The sequence below is a fragment of the Mesocricetus auratus genome, unplaced genomic scaffold (assembly GCF_017639785.1).
Source record: "Mesocricetus auratus isolate SY011 unplaced genomic scaffold, BCM_Maur_2.0 Super-Scaffold_100043, whole genome shotgun sequence".
Lineage (NCBI taxonomy): Eukaryota > Metazoa > Chordata > Mammalia > Rodentia > Cricetidae > Mesocricetus > Mesocricetus auratus.
This window is the reverse complement of record NW_024429220.1, coordinates 3,099,078-3,120,511: the sequence shown is the minus strand read 5'-3', so window position 1 is coordinate 3,120,511 and position 21,434 is coordinate 3,099,078. Positions and strand designations below refer to the sequence as shown.

At 42.0% G+C, this 21,434-nt stretch overlaps 1 protein-coding gene across 1 annotated transcript in view; it reads left to right on the top strand.

Annotated features, from left to right (window-relative positions):
• Gnai1 (G protein subunit alpha i1) overlaps positions 1 to 21,434 on the top strand; it is a 79,441-nt gene that overhangs the window by 35,703 nt on the left and 22,304 nt on the right. The window contains exons 2-3 of the mRNA XM_005080876.3: positions 12,247 to 12,289; positions 12,378 to 12,519. Coding sequence (XP_005080933.1) covers positions 12,247 to 12,289; positions 12,378 to 12,519 — 185 coding nt within the window. The remainder of the gene's footprint in view (positions 1 to 12,246; positions 12,290 to 12,377; positions 12,520 to 21,434) is intronic.

Below are 21,434 nucleotides of genomic sequence, written 5' to 3'. Positions count from 1 at the left end.
AGTGGTTTACCCGAGTTCCTTTTGGCAAGGATAGACGGCCTCTGATCGTGACACGCGCTGCTTCCTTGGGTCTGAGTGTGATGAAGGTTCTGTGGCACAAGCTTGCTTAGCGCCTCCTGTGGTAGCTCCTTCTCAGTGTGGCCCTAAACTCTTGCCTTAGTCTTGGTTGCACAGCGTAGTCTTGGTGTAGTTGTCCCTTCTCCTGCCATCTTGAACCATACACCAGCTCAGCGTCTCTCAACTCAATCATCACAGTGTCCGAAGGAGAAAATTGCCCTAGGTGGGAAAACTGGACCCCAGTGGCTCTGGTGCTAACCACGCCATGACTTTGTTGGGACCCAGTTATGGTAAAGGGTCTAGTTTGGGAATGAGGGTAGGGAACCATGGAGGCAAGGATGATCATGAAATTTTGAGAATAAAAGTGATTCTCTACAACTAGAGTGAGATTTATGTGCATGGGCGATGAGATGGGAAGGTGGGGAGATGCAAATGAGTCTAAAGAGGGTGATTTTATTCAGTTTTAATCATGGCAGAAATGCGACCAAATTTTTCTAAATAAATTACATAATTTTGATTCACTTTTATGGACAATGTAAGAAGAGCTAAAGCAGACATGTTTGATGAATAAAACCACAGTACTCAAACAGAAATACCATTACACTATATTCCCTTATAAGTTTCTTATTGCACAATACATATATTTATAATTTCAATTTTTTTGTGTTTATGGCTTTTCCTCAATGAGTCCTTATAATTTTGCCGTTATCCTTTGAAAGCAATACTATATCCTTAGCAAATAAAGTAGTACCTGGGACACAGTATGTATTGAATAGGTGTATCATTTGGAGTCCTGGAATATTTATGGAAAGTAGATGATAATCTATCTATACCACCAAGGAGTCTTTTTTTCTTAAAAAAAGATTTTTATGTGTATGAATGTCTCTCTCTCTCTCTCTCTCTCTCTCTCTCTCTCTCTCTCTCTCTCTCTCTCTGTGTGTGTGTGTGTGTGTGTGTGTGTGTGTGTGTGTGTGTGTGTGTATGTGTGACATAATATAATATGCCTGGTACCTGAGGCCCAAAGAGAGCATCTGAACCCCTGGAGCTGGAGTGACAGACAGATGTGAACCCCCCTTTGGTGCTGGGAACTAACCAAGTGCTCTGAAAATGTAACGAGTGCTTTTAACCATTGATGCATCTCTCCACCCCCAACCCCCACCCCACCCAGTACTCTTTATCAGCTGCTGCACTTCGTTATTTTTGACAGTTTTTATTATCAATTGATCCTTCAAAATTTAGTATAGCTGTTCTGCTTTCTCTTTTGTATACATAGGTTTTGGCCAATTTTAAAACAAAAGAATGCCTTAACGTCAAGTTCTTAGACCTAAGAAACGTACTAAAGAAGATGCTATGGCAGCCCAGAGTCGTATGGTAGCATTACAGTCAATCAGAGACTCAGGTTCCTGCCAATTTACTGCCACCTCATCTCCTGGGCATTGCCTTAATCCATACTGTAGAACAAGTCCTTAAGAATAAGTCTTTTCATATATATATGGATAAGAATTAGAAGCCACATGACCACATTTCCTATGTATGGGTGTGACATGGGCTTTGGTGTTAAATGTGGTGACATGGCTTCATTTTAGCAGCAGGGGAGCATGAGGGACGCAGCTACCAGATCACAGACATGTTCCCAATTTTATATTTTACATTGCTAGACCCAAATTCAGGGCCTTGAGATTGCAAGGGAAGCATTCTGCTCCTGAGTTGCCCTTTACTGCCCCTAGAGAACAGGGAGAACCTCTTCCAGTGGGCAGCCAGACACAAGCTGCCACCATACTCTTCATTTTTCTCCCCCCAAATTTGCCTCCTCCCACAATTCATGTGTCTCCTCTGTTTTCTTGTATTTTGTGGCATGTTTCTTCTCTCCCTCTGGCCAGTGAATTATTGGTTGAGTTGCTACTGTGTGCTAAATACTGTGGGATATCATGGTAGTGTATAGCATGGCTTCTCTTTATTTTGGGAGTAGTCAATTAGGCAAAGAAGAGTGACTCTAGCTGTGGGGCATTCTAGGATACTATTTGCATAATATGTTCATAGGATATTTGTCTTCTGTTCCTGGTATTAATGGTACCACAGCAACAATGGGTCAGAATGCTGGTACTGCAGAGGGAATTAAGTCAGTGACATCAGATTGTACTAGTAGTTACTGTTTTGTATTCCAAAGACTTCTCCTTCTGATTAACAGAGAAAGTCAAAATAAGAGTCACTTTCTTTTAAGTATTTGCTTTTAATTGCACTTGTCTTTACAACCCTCTGGTTGGTATTGTTCTTCCTGGGAGCTTGCTCTGTAGCCCAGGTTGTCCTTGAACTCTTTACATACAGCCTCCACTGCTGAAATTATGAGTGCATGTCACCAGGCCCAATTTCTTAATACTCTGCATCACTAGAGAAGACGCACACCCAAAGTAAGCATAATGCTTTACCTAAGAAAAGCAGTGGTGTGACTGAATTGTACTGAAATTTACTCACCATGCTCTTGTGAGAAACCATTTTTACTTTCCAGGGTGACAAATTGTAGTTAGTCTGACTTGGGAACTGACCTTAGTCTTTCAGTAACAATGGACAGCACAGTGACTAATAACATTACTTTTCAAGGTAGAAAAATACTTGTCTCTGTCATTAGAGAATTATGCCGTCCCACAACATTTTTTTCTGATGAAATTATATGTAACAAAAGAGGATTTAAATTTTTAATAATGAAATGTCAACATCCAAAATTCTGTGTAGATCAGTGAGCCAGTTTCTAGAACAGACATGCATAAAACATTCTCCTCAAAGATTACAAGATAAACCAATGGATTTTAATGATCAAATATGAGGAGCACATAGAGGCAGCTTCAGATTCTGTGTTCTAATCAACATTGTATTGTGACGAGAAGTTACCGGTAGATAAATAAAACAACAAGCATCCCATTATAAAATTTTGATACAGAATCAAAGACAATCTGATTATGTGGAAATGATGTTAAAGTGTCCTCCCTTCCTAACCATATAATCTTGTGAAAGTGAGTTTTCTTTGTGCATTTCATCAGCCAAGAAACATATCAAATGCAGAAATAATTTATGAGAATCCAGATATCTTTTATTAATCAATTTGCCTGTGGGTAATGTCATGGTGCTTGTGTTACTACTTGATGGTGCTATAGTTTGTAGACTGTATTAGTTTTTAATAGCAAATTGGAAACTAATTTGGACTCATCCTTGCTGACACACTAGAGTGATAGGTTTCCTGCTTTGTCCATTCTGTCCTGACAGTGATGAACTAACCCTGACTAGATCTGAAAGCATAAGCAGATCCAAGTGTGGAGGCACACACGTGTGTTTCTAGTCTGGCAAGCAAAGGCAGGACGATAAGGAGTTCAGGGTTAGCTATGACTCTATAGGGATTATGAGGTCAGTCTCATTTGTAGATGACCTGTCTAACCCCCCTCCACCCCCTACCAAAGCTTAAGCAGTGCAAATAAATGAATCTTTTCATTCTCACAATTTCTTGGGACTGCCTTGTTCCTGTCATCGTTGATCATAGTGGTTTTAGTGGGTTAAACTTTGTCACTCTTTTAGTACCTTGATATTTCAAGCCAAACTTAATGTCAAGGCAACTCGAGGAACCTGATTCACACCTGTGTCCTGGAGAGGGAGATATTCCTGTATCCAGAGAGATTATTTTTCTGAGTTGCTCACGGTCACTTTTGGTATGACACATGAGAACATGAGTTTCAATCCTAGTAGTATGCACTGGTGGGCTAGCTCATAATACATAATTCCATCTTTGGAGGTTAATGGTTAGATGGTTGGCAACTGAACCAAGTAGAGTGCTCAGTATCTGATGCTTGCTAAGAAAACTTAACACAAACTCAGATAGAGACCTTCGTATTGTTTGACTCTTGTGCAGCCATGAAAGTGACTCAGAATGGGATGGAATAAGCCACTGTTATTGCTGTACAAAAAGAAATTAAAAATCACTGCAGACACTTAACAATATGCCTGTAGCATCGAGTCCTCCATTCTTCACCATAATTTTGATGGTCACTAGACTTGTGGTATTATCTGCCCTGCCTATTCAGCTGCTGAACTGTATGGTATGTTTGACAGAGATGCCAGGACTAAGCAGAGAATGTTGCATGCATGTCTTTCTGTGGTTCCTGAGCAAGCATATTCACTTAAACAAAAACCAAAAAACCATACATTGTTCATTCATAGTTCTGGAGGCTGGAGCTCCAAGATTAAGGTGTCAGTAGGATCATGTTTTTCTTCCTTTTGACATATAACATACATGTAAATTTTAGATGTGAAGATGTATGTTTGCAGCGTCTAATATTGTGTTTCATATATATGTGTATGTGAGGCTAAGTCAATATAATTAACATATCCATCACTGTATACTTACCATTATTCTTAGTGGTGATGTTATTTAAAATCTGCAGCTGCCAACAGATTTCCAGTAGACACCTAAGCTCATGAACACACACACACATATACACACACACACACAAAGCACGCATGCTCACACACACACATGTGTACACACACATACACATTCACACACACACATCTACACACGCACGCACACATATGCCTACACACTCACATACACCTACACACACACACACGCACACACTCATCATGTCTTCTTGATCCATTTCAGCGAGAGTCATAGAACATCTTACTGTGTGCTACTTCTGTAGTTACCATGCAGGTATCTCATGGGTTTAACATGACTAATATAAACCCAGAGATTTTCACCCTGAAAATCAGAAAAGCAAAGCGGCCAGCCACTTGAAAGTTCTCACCTTTTCCAATGCTCAGAGTGAAGGGGCGATCCAGTGAACCTCAGATTGTATCTCTAGACTGCACTGCTCCTCACCAAATCTCAGACTGCAAACAGCCAAGCCACCAGAGAGTTCTTACCTCTACCAAGATTGGAAGTGGGATCCTGTCCTCAACGTGGCTGGAGAGAAATCACCTAAGACTGAATGCCACCTGAGACTCTGAGCTCCTTCTTATATACCTCTCTAGTTGTAGGATTAAAGAAGTGAGCTCTGTTTCTCTTTTAGACAATTCACTCTCATGTAGCCCTGGGTGCCCTTGAACACACAGATATCCATCTGCCCCTGTCTCCTGAGTCCTGGGATTAAAGTTGTATGCCACTACTGCCTGCCCAATATGGCTGTCTAGTGTGGCTGGCTTTGCATTCTGCATTCTGTCTTCAAGGGCTTTATTAGATCATAAACAATCATTATCAAATGATTCTTCCATCCTAGAATATCAAGCACATTGTAAATATAATTTAAATACATTTGCTCTTAGAGCAAAATAGAAAAAAATATAGATTATTGCTACTACTGAGGAGTTACAATTAATAACAAAATCAGCCAGCCAAGAAACCCTCCTTACAGAGTAGAGAAAGTCTTTTCATTATGGAGTAACCATTAAAGCCATCGTCACTGTGCATATTATAGAGAATCTACTGAGAGATTGTGTAGCCGAGCTGAGGGTGTTTGAGTCAAGCAGTAACCGAGACCTCAGGGAGGAGAACTGGACAGCCGTCCACTCACACACCTTCCTTCTTACTGTGACTGCAGTGACCCTCTGTGTTAGCTCAACAGCTGGATCTAGAGGGGAAACAACATCCCTCCTTGGGACAGGAGGAAGTCAGGCAGCAGCCTCCCCCTTGAAACTGTGGGATTGGGAGCACCATCTTTTCAAATGTTTACATTTCATAGGCATGAGAGAGAGAGAAGAAAGAGAAGTGAGAGAGGAGAGAGAGAGAGAGAAGTGAGAAAGAGAGAGAGAGATTCAAAGAGAAAAGTTCTTCTAACTGTAATTTTTCTAAATAAACTCTCTATGGGAAAGGAATGAGTGGAAACTTTTCTCCTTGCATTTAAGAGGAGAAGCAACAAGCCATGATGATTCTTTTGTCTTTGCCATTGCTTCCCCCTTTGCTTACTTCTATCTTAAAGAACAAAGTTCTCTATCGCCATCACTTCGTTACCTCAGCACTCTGAAACAGAGCATTCCCAAGTGCTGCCTGGCTAAGTTGTATTCCACTTTAACGTAACCATTAGTTTACTTTTATTCAAGGTAAATAAAGCTGCTAAATTTTATATAAACAGGAAGTCGGTAGTGGTCCTAGGCTTGCATTGTGATGACCTGACAAGATCCCCATGTTAACATCTGATCCGCCGCTGCTGCTGGTGGCCTTCACCGTGCAGTAGAGAAATAAGAGTTGGGAATCAGATGCAAAACTGAGAACTGGACAAATAGTTTTCTCTTAAGGTGCTGGGGTGGGGGTGTCACTCAGCATAAAACATTTAGTTCCATCGCTGGAATAGCACCTGGTTGCATCCCAGAAGCAACTACCGTAAGGGCTGGAGGCTTTTATCAGTAACTGCCCTCGACAGGCAGGAGCAGGAGGATTACAACCTTAAGGTCATCTGAGTTAGAAATGAATTGAAGGCCCAGCCTGGACTATAGCTCTGTCTCAACCCCTAAAATGAACAATACAAAACAGCTTGCTTTCTGAAGTCAGGAGTGCTTTCTGTTTTGTTTTTAGATTTTTTTTTTGCCAGCATAAAAATTTTAACATTTCTCATAATTACTCTATAACAAGATCAAGGATGAACATGTACAAGATTGTCATTTTTCTAGTGATTTGATGGAGTAGTTGTTTGGCCCGGGACTTCCTGTTTTTAGGTTTTCCTTTTCACTGCCCTTCCTCACCCTTGCTTTCCTGGATGTGCTTTCAGTGTTCCCACTGATGGGCTGCCATGCTGGTGGGACCTTGCTCTGCAAGGTCTTCCTCCTGTGTCCTGGGCTCCTTGCGGCCATTTTCTGCGAAGTTCCAGCTTGCACACCTGCTGGGCCTAGCATTGGTCTCTGCCAGCCATTTCCTTCTCAAAGGAGGCCCGGGGAGAGGGAGGCCTCTCCTCTATGCAACCTCATGTAGCCTCACAGGTCCATCATGACCTATGCTTGTCTGCACATAGCCTCAAGCCTCTGGGAGTCACTGCCTCTTTCCTCTCCTCTCAAGTCTCAAGTCACTGTGACCAGAGGGTCACCTTGAGCTTCTGGGCCGTGTGACCAAAACGCCTCCACACTTGAAACCTCTCTGGCTGATGTATTCTAGGCGAGCATTTCACATTCTCCTCGAGGCTGCATTTGTAGGGCCTGGGCAACTGATTTTTCTTACCCCAGTCAGGACTTCAGTGAAAATTAATAGAGTACTTCTGGGGAAGTCGGCTTTTCCTTCTGTGTCTTTGCAGGTTTCTGCTGTTTGAGTTTTAGCATTGCTTCCTGCTGGCCTCTCAAACCTGACTGTTCTGACTGACGTTTGCAGATAAAAACCTTCACACTGTTCGTAATGTAAGCAAACAGACTATCACTGTTTGGAATGCTGAAACTTGCAACAGGAAGGTTTCATGCTAGGCTTCTCTAAGTATGGAAGTGAAAATTGAAAGTTAATTTTGTACATTAGAAAGGTTTTTTTTGTTTTTGTTTTTGTTTTTGTTTTTTTGTCTTCAGGGTTTCTGCCTTTCGCTATCTTTTGTCCAGAGATTTTTGTCACCAGTGGGAAGAGGAGATGCTCAGTTAATAAGGTGGCCACCTCTACTCTTCAACCCTACACAGATGTCATTAGGAGCCATAGGCTGTGTGCTCCTTACAAAATAAGCCAGGCACCCCATGTTACCAATTATTTTAAGAGATTAAAAAGAGAATTAGAACTTAAAGATAATTTTAACATAGAAAAAAAAATTCCCTCCACTGTAAGGTTTGAAAATTCTAGCCGAGTGATGGTGGCACATGTCTAGAATTCCAGTACACGGGAGGCAGAGGCAGGCAGATCTCTGAGTTGAGGCCAGCCTGCTGGTCTACAGAGTGAGTTCCAGGACAGCCAAGGCTACACAGAGACTGTCTTGAAAAACCTCAAAAAAAAAAAAAAAAAAGGCAAGTTCTAATCTGGGCACACAGAGAACTGTGAGCAGTCTCATTCAATCCTCCTGATTTTCTGCTTCACGGGGCACTGGCTTCTCCCACCTGAAGCTTCCTCTGCCCTTCCGATTGGTCACTAACAGCACAGACTGGGGTGGGGGTGGCTATTCACCAACACTTTCTGTGCCTGTGGGGTCGCCCTGTGTCTTCATCCTAGACTTTCATGTTCTACCACAGCATGGCACACTGCTCTTGGCACAGGCACTGTTCTAGAAATGCAGAGGCCTTTAGAGACTCCCTCCTGGGTACTGCCTACACTGTGCTGCTCAGGGGACCCGCCCCCCTGGTTTAGAGAAACATGTGAGCCACAACTGCCTGCAATTGTGCCTTTCACAGGGCCAAGCCACTCTATGATAATAAATGATGGGCTGTTTATCTTGGAATTGTTTTTTTTTTTTATGGGCAGATGCCATGAAAGATTCAAAGGCTCTCTGTAAAGAAAGAATACCCCTATTGTTTATTCAGTGCCCGCTTTTCTATTTAACACAGGGGTATCTTGTGAAATTTGCTTGCATATCAAAGTCTTAGTAAACCTTAGGCAGTTTTCTCCTGAGATATTTTAAATAGACCATTTAACTACAACTCGCTTTCAGATGTCCTGTGTGTGTGTGTGTGTGTGTGTGTTTGTGTGTGTGTGTGTGTATGTGTGTGTGTGTGTATGTGTGTGTGTGTGTGTGTGTGTGTGTGTGTGTGTTTCTATTTCTGTCTTCTCTGTCTGTCTGTGGCTGCAGGAGGGAAAGACAAAGGCAATACTCAAGTTTAGCATCAGTGTCTTCTAAAATCCTAAATAAGTATACCAGCTTTTCTGCCTTCTGGTTGGCTGACTGTGTGGTGACAAGTGCTGAGAATCCCAGTAGAATCAGACACAGGAAGGCATCACGTGTGGAACTCCGGGAGGGACTGGCAGAGGAGATAAGTGTGGTGGTTGATAGAAGTTCACAGATGGCAAAAGCAAGTAGAACAACATTGTTGGAGGTGTGGGGTAGGAGAGACAGTGTTTGAAGGGTTGTGATGTCATCAGCCCTGGGCATTGTTGGGTCTGTGTCCTTCAGTAATGCTTGCTGTGCACAAAGCGCTATGGGAACATCCCTAGGAAAACAGAAGAATGAGGCTCTCAATATACACTAGCCAGGCTCTTTCTCAGACAGGAACTAAGTCCTGAACATGCGGCCATGCTAAAAAGGTCACAAAGGTGTGAAATTGTCAGACATCCCTGTGTCCTGTGCTCACATGTTCTCAACACTAAGAAAAGCTTGGTTGGTCTTAGGTGACATAATAAGAGTGTCTACTGCTAAATGGAATGGGAATGAAAGGGAACCCTATTTCCTTGGCATTAGTTATATAGTATTATGGCATAAAGCCTGGGTTTAGCTCATAAGGAAACATTTTGTAGATAGCAAGTAGGGGAAAGTTTGGAGACTGGTTCCTAGATTTGGGACTTCTGTAAAAGGAAGATGGAAAAAAGCACTGTCTAACAGACTGTCACTGCCCAGCATCAGCAAATCACATTGCCTATGCGCTAGTATTTAGTAACGGTGATTGACATGCAAGGCAGAGCCCTTGCTATAAACATTTATTCTTTAAAATTTCTTCATGTAGCTCCTTAACATTTTATCTGGATTTTTAAATTTTGCTTTATGTGTATGAGTGTTTTGCCTGCATGTGTACATATGCATCATGTATGTGCCTGATAACCACAGAGGTCAAATCCCCTGTAATTGTAGTTGTAGATGGTTGTAAAGCCACCATGTGGGTACTAGAACCAGAGTCTTTTGCAAGACCAACACATTCTCTTAACTGCTAAGTCATCTCTGCAGCCCCAGGAGGCTGTGGTTACCATGGACGCGGATGCCCCTCCTGCTTCTCCCTCTGTTTATCCTCTCTCCCCTTCTCCCCTTTCTATCTCCTTCTCCCCTTCCTCCTCTACCCCCTCATCCATGATCTCACTTCTCCTCACTGTACATTTATTTATTTTGTGTGTGTAAATGCTCTGCCTGTATGTATGTGTACCATGCATGTGCTTGGCACCTGTGGATGTCAGAAAAGGGCATCAAATCTCCTGGCACTGGGGTTAGGATGGCTGTGATCTCCCATTGTTGTGGGATTTCTGCCTGGGTCCTGTCGCCGCTTTAGCCCCCAAATAACACAGGAGACAATATTGATTATGAAGCTGTTGGCCGTTTGCTATGGTTTCTTAATGGCTAGTTCTGACTTAATTATTAACCCATAGTTACTAATATATATTTTTATAAGGCCTTGCGCCCTCTTTTCCTGTGATCACATGGCGACTCTCCTCTGTTGACTACATTTCCCAGAATCCTCCTCGAATCCTAGTCCCACCTATCTTGCTTCCCTATTGGCCAACAGTGCTTTATTTATCAGCATATACACAGAAGGACTTCACCCATCATGCCATGTGTGTGCTGAGAATCAAACCTGAGAGTGCTCTTAACTGCTGAGCCATCTCCATGACTCTCTGGATTGTTTGCTTTTACATTTACTTTTATTTACCGTTCATGAGTCTTTTGCCTGCATGTATGAATATGTACCGCGTACATGCCTTGTGCCTGTAGAGATGAGAAGAGGATGTTGAATCCCCTGGAACTGGAATCATAGGTGGCTGTCTGTCCAGTGTGGGTACTGGGAGCAAAACTTGCTTTCTCTGTAAGGGCACCAAGTGTCTCTAACCACTGAACCATCACTCCAGTCCCTCAACTGGCTTCTTCATACCACTCTCCTACTTCAGAGGAGCTGAAAGTTACTATTAAGATATTTTCCCAACAGTTAAAATGTGGAACAAAACAATAATTGCAAGAATTTATAATGCTTCAATTTTGAGTCAGAGGTGATTTGTTTTTATGTTCATGGTTTCTGGTTTTGTGAGACAGAGTCTCGCTAGCTACCTTGAAACTCACTAGGCAGCTAAGGGTCACTTTAAACTTGTGTCAGTCTTCTGCCTCAACCTCAGAAATGCTGGGGTTATAACTTGGAGGTACCATGCCCAGCCAAGGACTGGATTTTTTTAATGCTTTAGGGGATATACAATCACGGAAACATTTTTCTCAGCTGAATTTATCAGCATTGAAAGTAAGCATTATGAAGTAATAAAAAAATAGACTTAAATCTGAGAATTCTTATGTTTGGAAACAAAGTTCATTTTAAGTGTTATTGCTTTATTATGTTTTAAGATATGCAACATACTGTTAAGAGATCCACATATAGTGAAGGCTTTACCATCACGAAAAGAATTAACATTTGTCATTTCACACAATTGCCCATTTTTCATCCTGTGGTAAAAATGGCTAAAAAACTACTTAGCAAAATCCCTAGGACAGGGCTGGGTGTTGATCAGTGATAGAGCATTACTTGCCTTGACTCTGTGAGATCCAGGGTTTGATCCCCAGCACCACAAGAAAGAACTGGAAGGAGGAGGTTGGGAGGGAAGCAGGGTGATTGTGGGAACTACTTCCTAGTGACTGTGATATGCATGTTGTACGTTAGGTCTTTGCACTTCTTCATTCACCTTAGTTGCTGCTTTGTGTCTTGTTTTAATGTAATGCTAGATTCAGTGTAGGTGGCACCTAGTGTGACTGTTTTAATGTAATGCTAGATGCAGTGTAAGTGACACATATTGTGACTTTTAATGTAATGCTAGATTCAGTGTGACACACAGTGTGACTGTGTTAATGTAATGCTAGATTCGATGTGACACATATTGTGACTGTTTTAATGTAATGCTAGATTCAGTGTAAGTGACACACAGTGTGACTGTTTTAATATAATGCTAGATTCAGTGTAAGTGACACACAGTGTGACTGTGTTAATGTAATGCTAGATTCATTGTAAGTGACACACAGTGTGACTGTGTTAATGTAATACTAGATTCAGTGTAAGTGACACACAGTGTGACTGTTTTAATGTAATGCTAGATTCAGTGTAAGTGACATACAGTGTGACTGTTAATGTAATGCTAGATTCAATGTAAGTGACACACATTGTGACTGTGTTAATGTAATGCTAGATTCAGTGTAACTGACACACAGTGTGACTATGTTAATGTAATGCTAGATTCAGTATAAGTGACACATAGTGCGACACACTCGTGTGTGTGTGTGTGTGTGTGTGTGTGCGTGTGGTGGGAGCTGGAGACTCTTAAGTGCTGATACGGAATGAGAAAATCCTTATTTTATTTTCTAGGTGCTGGTGAATCCGGAAAAAGTACAATTGTGAAGCAAATGAAGTGAGTAGCTGGAGGGGGTCGGTATGTTTTCGTGGCTCCTAGTGGCTGCTGTAAAGGGAGGGTGCTTACTTTCCCCTCGTGTCTTTAGGATCATCCACGAGGCTGGCTACTCAGAAGAGGAGTGCAAACAGTACAAGGCGGTGGTCTACAGTAACACCATCCAGTCCGCCATCGTCATCATCAGGGCCATGGGCAGGTTGAAGATAGACTTCGGAGACTCTGCTCGGGCGGTAAGTCAGCAGGTTTGCTGGGGCTGGTCTGGGGAGTCCCTCATGGGATAGTGCTGCCGTTACATGACCGAGGCCAGACAGCTACTGCGAATGCTTTACACGAGAAGTTCAAAGGGCAGGTGAGACGCGGGAGCCTTGGAAGTAAGCAAAAGAAGTGTACAGACCTGTGCTTTTCACCTGCTGCTGTTTCTACTGGGTTGTCTGGACTGTTAAGGGTGACTGAAGTTTCGACATAGCAGGTGTATTAGCGTCTTAGGAACTTTGTGTCAATCCTACAAAACCTGTACAAACCCACTCAAGGGGGGACTACTCGATTTTGGCTCAGTGTCCTAGTCCGTGGTTGGCTTGTTCCATTGCTGTGGTCTTGAGGCAAGATTAAAACAACAGGATGGCAAGTGTGTGATGGAACAGCAGACCACCGTCATGGTAGGCAGGAGGTCCAGAGAGGCCGGGAGGGGCCAAGGACACATATTCCTTTTGAGATACGCGCAGGGGCCTGATTCCTCCAGCCAGGCCCCTGTTCTGATTGCCTGTTCGCCTCTGAATTTTCCAGCATTTTAATTCACTGGTGATGCTATGCTCCACCACCACTGCCATCCAGACATCTCTCAGTTGGCCGTTATCAATCACATGGACATTTGTAGCCCTTTTACACCCAAATCATAACACTTAGATTCCTCTCTACCCATTTGCTCAACTGCTGTTACCATAATAAAACAGCAGAGATAATTAGCTTAAAAAGACAAAAGGTCTGTTTGGACTCACCAGTTTAGATATTTCAGTCTACTGCCTGGGAAGCTGAGGCAGGAGGACTGCTACAATGAGAGCAACATGGACTACACCTTGAGTACTAGGTCAGCCAGGGCTACACAGCAAGAAAACAAAACCAAATCATGTCAGCACTCAAATGATCTAATGATTTGTTCTTGGGCCTAGACTAAAACAACAACAACTGGACCCTGAGTAACGGAATTGGTATTTGTTTGCTTTTCTTTGGAACAGAAAAATTACTGGCTATATAAAGACATGAGGCAGGGGTTTCAGAGCTCCATCGGATTTCAGCAGACAGGACAGGGCCTGGTGGAGAAGCTTGTAGACAGGAAGTTTCATGGCAGCACTGCCATGGGCTTTGAGTTCCCCTGTGGAAGGCAGGAAGTTGCATGAAGGAACGCGCACAGGCCTGGAGCTCAGCAGGCTGAGTGTTGGTCCAGATTCTCGCCCGCCCGCCTTTGCCCCACGGAATGCTTTCGGTTTGGTTGAAAACGGCCTGGTCCTTTGCACAAGGCACTTTCTTCCCCTCCATTCTCTCCCTTTGATGCCTAGTCTGTTTATTTCAGGGTTGCTGCTTGATTTTTGTCCATGTGTCACTGAAAGGAAATCCTGCCGCTCTTGCGCCGTGGATGAACCTCAGCAATATCATGAAATGTGAAAAAGTACCGTCGGGTTTCACGTATATGTGAAATCAAAAGCAAATGTAAAATTCAAGTATCAGCAGAGAAGAAAACAGTTCTTGGCAGGGGTCTAGGGTGGAGTGGAAGGAAATTAAGATGTGTAGATGGAAGTCTGCAAGGGAACTGCTATGTAAGATGAGGAAATCTAGAGAAGAAAGGTACAGCTTGGGAACCGTGGGCAAGATCATTCTAAATAATGTGTTGTGTTTATCATTCATTCATTCAATGAATTCGGGTGCTTGTTAGAGGAATAAATGATAAATGCATACATGACAGAGTGGCTAAATAGTAGATGAGACAAAGCGTTGTCGGTGTAATCAAAGCTTAACTCAGGAAAGAAAGTTTAGAAGAATACTACGAATTATTAAAAATTATTTTGAAATGTTTTTGGAAATATCAGCAGCACTATTTTTTAAATCTCTGTTTAAAAGAGCAGAACAAATGGAATCCACAATGAGATTAAGGAGAAAAAGTAAACAGAAACCGTACTTTATACCAGTTCCAATTATGGCAATTAAAAACTTAACAGATTCGTTTATGTGAGTCAGCTGTAGTGTCCCGTGCCTCTTACCCCAGCACTTGGGAGAACTGAGGCAGGGGGACACAGCCCACACTCACAGTCTTGTGAAGCATAGAGCGTGTGCTGAGGTGATAGAGGACAATGCAGGCAGCTTTATGAGGAACCATTTGTTTTTCATGTTTTTCTCTGAAGCCATTCTTTTTTTAAAACCTTTTCCATAAGCTCCTTTGGCTTAGCCTTAAATGCCCTGGTTTACGGTTAACTGCTCTTCGGTCGCCGTGGAATCTGTGCGAGCATTCGCTTTGCTCAGCTCCCTGGGTACAGCCAGCAGCTGTCCCTTTCCACTTCCAGTCCATTATCTCTGATGCTCTCGGCCGTCTTCAGCTACCGCTTCACAGAGAGAGTTGTCTGCTGATTCTGTCTGTCCTGTATGTCAGGGTGTCTTGCATCTACATGGAATTTAAATCACTTAAGAGCCCCGTGAATTACTCTTTGGAATACAAAGATGAATGAAGTAGAGCCTGCCTGTGAGGGACGCACACCTGAGTATTGTAACCTGAGTAAGAGGTTTATAGATAACCACGAACAAAAGGCAGTCTACACCCAAGGACTAGCATATTCAAAGGCCCTTTGAAAATTCCCTTTTCGGAAGTAGCAATCCCTGTGAACGTTGTAAGATGAAGGCCACAGGCAGGCAGAGTGAAATCTTTGGTAGCAAGCCTTTGTCATGGTCTATTTTCCAAGGGTCACACTGACTTACATGTTACCAGCATTCTAATTTTGAACAGCTTACAAATGGGGAGCATTGGCAGTTCATCTTTTAGTTTTTCTCTGACCTTTATCAAAGATGAGAATGGTTTATAAAATTTTGTCCATTTGTGTTTCTCTCATGGATTCCTTTGAGTATTCTCATATTTGTTAAACTTTTTTGCAGTGGTTTCCTTTAAATATTAGAGATATTCACGGCGTCTATTGTAACTTCTTACAGAAGTTTTTGTTTGTTTGTTTGTTCCCTTGGGTTTTTTCTTTGTTTGTTTGTTTTATGCAGTTAATTCCTACATTTCTGTCTTGGTCTTGATAATATTCCCAATTACTGTAATTACTATTGTTCTTGCTGAGCCAGAGTCCAATGTATCCTAGAATGGAATCAAACCCATTGTAGAGCCAAGAATGATCTTAAACTTTGTGTGTGTGTGTGTGTGTGTGTGTGTGTGTGTGAGAGAGAGAGAGAGAGAGAGAGAGACAGAAACAGAGAGAGAGACAGAGAGACAGAGAAAGGAGAGAAAGAGAGATTGAGAGAGAGAGAGACACAGAGAGAGAGAGAGACAGAGACAGAGAGAGAACGAGAGAGACAAACAGAGAGAGAGAGAGAGAGAGAGAGAGAGAGAGAGAGAGAGAGAGAGAGAGAGAGAGAGAGAGAGAGAGAGAGAGAATATATGTTCTTGGGCATGTTGTGTGGAAGGCAGAGGTCCACATCCTCTTTTGTCTTCCTCAATTGCTCTCCAACTTATTTTTTGGGACAGGGACTCCCACTGAAGCTGAAACTGGAGTTCATTAATTCCTCTTGGTTGGTTAGCCAGGGAGTTCCAGGCATCCTCCTGTCTCAGTCTTCCCAAAACTGGCATTAGAAATGTGCACTACCATGGCTGGCTTCTTACATGGTTGAAGGAGACCTGAGCTAGGTCCCTATGCTTGTGTACAGGTGGTTCCTGACTAGCCCATCTTCTCAACCTGAAAATTGCAAGTTTCTATAATGCGATGGTGAAGCATTACTCTAATTTTAGTCAATGAAATATCGGGGTCCGATATTGGGGTAAAACCTAGACGATCAGAGAACCGGGAGCAGCTGCCAGTTGCTTCCTACCTGTCTCCTTACCCTGTTCTGAAAGGGGCCTAGATCCTGTCTCCACCCACCTCATCACGTCCTATCCCCATGGGTGCCCAGATTAGAGGCGGGAGTCACCACTTACCAGCTTCTGGGGTTAGCCATTGGCTAGCTCCTCCCTCTGATCACCAGGCAGACTTTGTCAGGACACAAACAAAATACCACACAACACTGTGGGTTTTCTCTAATATATGTTTCCATCCACCTATTTGTGGGTGTTTCCAATTAAATAGGATCTAAATATGCCATGAAATGTCTCCTGCCTTACTGCCATTTATCAAGTAAGCCGTCCATTCCCCAATTCCTTGTGAATACTACCTTTGATATTCAGTAGACTGTGTGTATAGACACTTTTCCCCCTCCCATGGTATAGTTTTGTTTTGTTTTTTCCTCCAGACCAGTCACCAATTATGTCACTCAGTGCCTCTAATCATGGTTAATTATGTTAGAACAGGAAAAAATAAAAACATCTACCTCACAGGATTTTAAGAAAGATAAAAATCAATGCTGGTTGTAACATGCCTTGGAAATAACAGATCATACTTTATTGTTGATTTTATTATTTTTAACAGTACTTTTATTGTTGACAGACTCACAGGGTGTTAGTTTATATTGCTTCACAGATGAATTGGCATCGAGTAGGGTTTGATGACACTATCCCATTCTTTACCAAATATCCCGACCACTATGCATTTCTAATTTTCTCTAATTCTGTTGAAACTAAACAAACAGTTAAAAAAACCTGCTTGTTTTTGTTGGGCTTGTACCTTTTTAATTAAAAAATTAATTAAAATATAATTACATAATTTCCCCTTCCCTCTTGCCCTCCCTTTCTCCCTAATTCAGGCCTCCTCCTTTTAAACCATTGTTGTTACATGTATACATAAGTGAAGAAATATGTAAATTCTGGGTCTCCTGAGAGGGTTCTTACCCTCTCTCTGCTCTTCATCTAGGGTGGGGTCCTGTGAGATTTTCCCCATATACATTGAGATTATATCTTAATAAACAGTTTGATTATTGAGAAATGAGGGGAAGAACAGACTTTTCAGAAATTGTGACTAATGTATGGTAACTTCTAAAAGTAGTAGGTTTGTACACTGTATGTACATTGGTAATTTTAGGCAAAATCAGGCTTGTTCAGAACGGTATGGCCACAGCTCACTTTGTCTGTTTTAACTGTGAAAAATGATTATTGGTGGATGTTTCTTTCCTACCCAGCAGCTCTAAAATAACCACACAGATACTTAATATTAATTACAAATGCTCGGCCAATAGCTCAGGCTTGTTATTAGCTAACTCCTACTTTTTCAATTAACCCATATTTTTTATCATTTTTTATTTTAATTTTAAATAGCTTGTTTTACATGTCAATCCCAGTTCCCTCTCCCTCCCCTCCTCCCGCATTCCCCCCCCACCCTCCCACCCTATTGCCAAATCCTTCCACATAGGGGATATCTAGAGTCTGTCATTTCACTCTGGGTAGGGTCCAGGTACTCCCCTAAGAGTCCAGGCTGACAGAGCATCCCTCTTTGTGCTATAGGCACACGATGACTGTTTGTATTCCAGGGATAGACACTGATCCACAGCTCAGGGCCCCATAGGTTGCCCAGGTCTTCTCACTGACACTCACATTTGGAGGGGTCCAGATCAGTCCTATGCTGGCCTCCCCACTGTCAGTCTGGGATCCAAGAGCTCTCCCCTGTTCAGATCAGCTGTCTCTGCTGGTTTTGCCAGCCCAAATCTTTGCCAATTTGCTCATCACTCCTCTGTCTATCACTGGGTTCCTTGGGTTCAGTTCAGTGATTAATTGTGTGTTTGCCTCTGCCTACATCAGTCACAGGATGAAGGCTCCCGGATGGTTATAGACATCAAGTTCATTATCAGGAATGGGCATTCGAGGTGGTCTCTCCACTATTGCTTAGCTTGCCAATTGGTGTTATCCCTTTAGATCACTCGAGGTCACTCTGGTGCCTGATCTGTCTTCTATCCTATGATTCCCTCTTCCCCCTATTCTACCCCCACCCACTCAACTTCCTGTTCCCCCATGACCAACTCTCTTCCTCTTCAACCCCTCTCTTCTTCCGAGCTCCTACTCCCCCAACCCCTCGCCGTGTTCCCCATCCATTCAGAGGATCTTGTCTCAATCCTCTTCTCTTGGGTACTATGCATATATGCATATCTTTTAGTTTCTTTCCTGTTTCCCAGACTCTCTATCAGTGGAAGTGCAGACTGGCACTATCCTGATCCATGTCTAAAATCCATATATGAGTGAGTACATACCATGTTTGTGTTTTTGCGACTGGGTTACCTCACTCAGGATGGTTTCTTCCAGTGCTATCCATTTACCTGCGAATTTCAAGATTCCATTGTTTTTTTCTGCTGAGTAATACTCCATTTTGTAAATGTACCACGTTTTCTCTATCCACTGTTCAGTTGAGGGGCATCTAGGTTGCTTCCAGGTTCTGGCTATTACAAATAATACTGCTATGAACATAGTGGAGCAGATGCCCTTGTTGTATGAATTTGCCTCATTTGGATATATGCCTAAGAGTGGAATTTATTTTTATCTGTGCTTTGTTACGTGACTTGGTACCTTTTCTTACTACAGCATGTCCATCTTGCTTCTCTCTGAGTTGGCTCCCTACTCTACTCAGACTCTGTCTTTTCTTCTTCCCAGCGTCCCCCTCGTCTGGCCCTCCCGCCCAATCTCTTCCTGCTGTAGGCCAGTCAGTTCTTTATTACCCAGTGAGAGGAATGCATATTCACAGTGTACAGAAGGATTGCTCCACAGCAAATAATTCTCAGGGTTGCCATGGTGCAGTGGAATTTACAGCTGCTGTCCCTTTAAAGCTTCCTTTGGGTGAGTGTGGTTCATCTGGGAATACTAGAGTATTGATAATTTGGATTGCTGTGTGGTAGGAGGCATTATGTTGGACTGTTCACACAAGACATTACTTTAGTTAGGACCGCGGGCTATCCTACAGTAACATGCCCAGAATGTGGACAGCCGGAAAACACGCTGAGGTGGGTTCATAGCAACTGGCAGAAAATGCATTTGCTGTGATAGCTTTCAAAAGATGAAGCTATAATTTATGTATCGCTGGACTGTATGTTTTCTACTAGTGTTGGGTCTGGTATAAACTGGAAACAAACCTAGACTCAAGATTGATCTTTCACCGTTTGGAAGCCACTTCAGATGCCCTATATCCTGTGAGGAGCCCCAGGGCCTGCCTGAGGTCCACGTAAGCATCTTCCCACCTCGCTTCACATTGCCCCAGGAGATGGTCACCTTTCTCCTTGAATGGTTGCAAGGTTTGTTGTCATCAGCTTGTTGGTAGCTTTATGTCTGCCTGCCTGATTTGCAAAACTGCTGTTGAGGAATGTTTAGCAGTTTACCTTGGCAGTGATCTGAGTATGTGTTTTCTTCTATTCTAGACAGCCAACGATAAGGGAATGGCCTGATTTGTGATTAGTGAGTCTTAGCTCAGTGTAATGTGAATTCTTTCACTTCTACAGTTTTCAGCATCCTTACTTACTGTGTTTTTGTGTTTTGTTTGTGGCTTGTGCCCTGTTTTTACTTACCTGCTGTTGGCTGGTTTGTAAGCCCATGTGCCGTTAGCCTTTTGTCCCCAATAGTAGTTTCTCATATTTCATTTATTATCTTTCATCTCATTGTCGGGTATTTCTCATTATTAAAGCTCCCCTATGTTATTGTTTCTATTGTGTTTAATTTAGAACATCTTCAGCTGACCAAATATTTACCAGATATTTATACCTCCTTTAAAGGTCCTGCAAGGCAGTGAATTTCAGCATCCTTGTTTCTTCTTTAGTGCCTCTGGAACATTCTGTTGGCTGAACAGAATAAGCCATATTTATGCTTTCTATTTATAACTTATTATCCATCAGTATGAGTAGAATGAAGTGTATTTGTACCTACCTGTTTATAAGTTATTATCCATCACTATTTTTGGAATAGCCATATTTTTTTATACTGATTTATCTCATGACCTCTATCGAATAACTTTATGTTGGTATTTTTATCTTCTTGGCTTGCATTAATTTCAGACTGTTTTACATATGGTAGGTTTTTAATAGCCAGTAATTTCTACTCTTTCTGAATGTCTTTTTCTTTTTCTTTTCAAAATGTCCCTGAGGCATTTTTCCCTGTTGTGCCTGCTAGGTGAACAGCTGAGACATTTACAGTAGTATGCCACTTTATGTCAGAGGGAAGAGGCAAGAGCCCATGGTTTCATTTTGTCTCCCTCCTGAGAAATACCTATGGAAGTAGCTAAAGCACATGAAAATTTGAATTGAAATGTGTGTTTCCAGCATAGGCTATTTTCAAGCCTCAGTTCACTTTTAACTGTTATGTAATTCTGTGTTTCTGTTGACTATGAACAGCCACATGAAAACCATAATGTCAGTATTTTTAATTTTATTAATTTGAACATGCATTTATTATCATAAACATGCATAAAATGGTTTTTGGTAATACATTTACCAGTAATTTCCTGTCTTAATACAATGGAGCTTATGATTCCTCATAAATTCACTGAAATTTAGTGAAAAATGTCACAATCTTAAATGGAGTCAAAATTAACTTAGATTTTTAAATAATTTTTAGGCTTTGTCCCTCCCCCTTTTAAATACTGTGGGAGAGAGAAATGACTATTTTCTTGTCTCAAATCATCTTTTTACTTCTGATTATAGAGAATCTGTTACAGTGTCATGTGTCTTAAAGCAACCGTTCATCATCTGAGGTTGGTCTTGAACCACAAGAGTGTCAAACACACCAAAGTCCTTTGCTGTCCCAATTAAAGTTCTTAAGAGCTTTGTATATATCACATATATGGTGTGTGTGTATATATATATATGTTATATACACATATGTATATATACATATATATAGCATCAGAACTATAGGAATGTGGTAGGTTAAACGTGAGAAGCTATCATTGTATGTGATTTCCAATATCACTGGCAAATATTATAAACGATTCAAGCATTGGGACGAGGGATGTCCATTCGTGTCAGATCCGACAGCAGACAGTTACCTTGA